The 2,500-nt window shown below is 49.7% G+C and overlaps 1 protein-coding gene across 4 annotated transcripts in view; it reads left to right on the top strand.

Annotated features, from left to right (window-relative positions):
• The window catches only part of LOC139536362 (poly(rC)-binding protein 3-like), a 166,739-nt gene that overhangs the window by 136,885 nt on the left and 27,354 nt on the right, over nucleotides 1-2,500 (top strand). For 3 of the 4 annotated variants that reach the window (XM_071336843.1, XM_071336840.1, XM_071336841.1), the window contains one exon: nucleotides 631-702. The exons of the other annotated variant lie outside the window; for it this stretch is intronic. In XM_071336843.1, coding sequence (XP_071192944.1) covers nucleotides 631-702 — 72 coding nt within the window. The remainder of the gene's footprint in view (nucleotides 1-630; nucleotides 703-2,500) is intronic. 4 annotated transcript variants of the gene reach the window in all.

The raw sequence follows: 2,500 nt of genomic DNA, 5'->3' as shown, positions 1-2,500 counted from the left end.
GGTTTAACCCTGATGTAGTGGTGGTGGTCTAACCCTGATGTAGTGGTGGTCTAACCCTGATGTAGTGGTGGTCTAACCCTGATGTAGTGGTGGTCTAACCCTGATGTAGTGGTGGTCTAACCCTGATGTAGTGGTGGTGGTCTAACCCTGATGTAGTGGTGGTATAACCCTGATGTAGTGGGGGTCTAACCCTGATGTAGTGGTGGTCTAACCCTGATGTAGTGGTGGTGGTCTAACCCTGATGTAGTGGTGGTCTAACCCTGATGTAGTGGTGGTGGTCTAACCCTGATGTAGTGGTGGTGGTCTAACCCTGATGTAGTGGTGGTGGTCTAACCCTGATGTAGTGGTGGTCTAACCGTGATGTAGTGGTGGTCTAACCGTGATGTAGTGGTGGTCTAACCCTGATGTAGTGGGGGTCTAACCCTGATGTAGTGGTGGTCTAACCCTGATGTAGTGGTGGTCTAACCGTGATGTAGTGGTGGTCTAACCGTGATATAGATGACGTGATGGTGGGGATAGTGTGACTGTCTGAACAACGCCTTGCCATGCTCTGCATTGTTTTATTTATGGTTTATTCTACTGAGGTGAGTCTGACTCCTGGTCTGTTCCTGTTCCTGTCTGTGTCTGAAGGTGTTCGAGGCGTCTGAGTACGGGTCACACCCCCTCTTCCAATTGGCCCAGGGAGGGCTGGATCTACAACAAGTAAGTATGCACTAGTGGATCAGGCTGTGATGATGACGATGACTTGTGAGTATAGCACCGCTACCAGAGTGTGGACGTGGAAATAGTTACACTATTGTATACATCGAATCCATTTGAAAACCTTGTGCCAGGTAGACAGTCAGTCAGTCACCTTGTAGTGTGTGTACGGGACCAGAGTTGGAGGTAAAAAATACAAAAGTGGAGAGGAAAAAGGAAGTGAAACAGAGCCATGGACGGAGCTGATGGTGTGTTCTCAAGTCAGGCTCCACTCCCCCAATCCAAACAGGCAGACAGTTACTGCTGTTGTTTTGAAGTAGGCTTCTTCTTCCTGTCTGTCTGTCTGTCTGTCTGTCTGTCTGTCTGTCTGTCTGTCTGTCTGTCTGTCTGCCTGCCTGCCTGCCTGCCTGCCTGCCTGCCTGCCTGCCTGCCTGTCTGTCTGTCTGTCTGTCTGTCTGTCTGTCTGTCTGTCACTGTAAAACAAGGCCAGGTCTTCCCTGTCTGTATTCCAACCCCAGTGTCCTCTGTTGGCTGCTGTCGGCCTTATCGCTGTGGGGATACACAGGAAAGGCATGTGATACAGAGAGAGAGATAGTCAGAGACAAAAAAAGAGCGGTGGTGAGAAAGTGGCTAGGGGAGAGGGAGAGAGAGAGGGGGGAGAGAGAGAGGGGGGAGAGAGAGCCGGAGAGGAACAGAGACAGAGAGAGAGAGAAACAGAGAGAGAGAAACAGAGAGAGAGAGAGACAGCGAGAGAGAGAGACAGAGAGCCCCTAACCAAAGCCAGAGTGTTGTCTATATGATGGGTGTCAGCGGCAGGCTGGACTGGAGCTTTGGGAGCATCCTCATGCTGGAGTGGAGATCAGTGCTGCTTGTTTGGCTATCGTCATCCTAGCAGCTAATGAATACTCTGCATGGGAGAGGGAGAGGAGAGGAGAGGAGAGGAGAGGAGAGGGGGAGAGAAAAGAGGAGATGGGAAAAGATTAGGGGAGAGGAGAGGTACGGGGGAGAGAAGTGCGGGGGAAAGGAGAGTGTGGTGGAGGGAGATTACGCCATGTTAAGTGGTTCGGCAAGGCGATTAATGCTTTAATACATTATTTACGAGCATGCAGACCAGAGTACAGACAGAAGGAGGAGAGGAGGAAGGAGGGAGGAGGGAGGAGGAAGGAGGGAGGAAGGAGGGAGGAGAGGAGGAAGGAGGAAAGAAGAAGGAGGAAGGGGGGAGGAGAGATAAATAATAAAGTAAATAAGCAATGTCATTTAGATGGAGGAGCCTCACACACACACACGCACGCACGCACGCACGCACGCACAAACACACACACACACACACACACACACACACACACACACACACACACACACACACACACACACACACACACACACACACACACACACACACACACACACACACTGCAGTACATGTTTAAGAGCGTCTGCTAAATGACTTAAATGTAAATGTAAATGTAAATGTTTCAGGGAAATATAATCCCTGTTGAGACGAAACACACACACATACACACACACACTGCAGTACATGTTGCAGAGAAATGGAATCCCTGTTGAGACGAAACACACACACACACACACACACACACACACACACACACATAGTCTAACGTCCCTGGTGTCCCTCCCACCTGTAGTAGAGGTCCTGCACTAGAACTGTTCAACTAAACAGATTCACAACTTCCTCAGGAAATCTTTTGCTCTTATTAGCCTAAACAGTTACCTACTTCATCAGCTCCATGTTCCTGTACTAGCCTAAACAGTAACCCACTCCATGTTCCTGTACTAGCCT

Source organism: Salvelinus alpinus, chromosome 12 (genome assembly GCF_045679555.1).
Source record: "Salvelinus alpinus chromosome 12, SLU_Salpinus.1, whole genome shotgun sequence".
Taxonomy (NCBI): domain Eukaryota; kingdom Metazoa; phylum Chordata; class Actinopteri; order Salmoniformes; family Salmonidae; genus Salvelinus; species Salvelinus alpinus.
The sequence above is the reverse complement of the archived record's forward strand: the minus strand, read 5'-3'. Positions and strand labels throughout refer to the sequence as shown.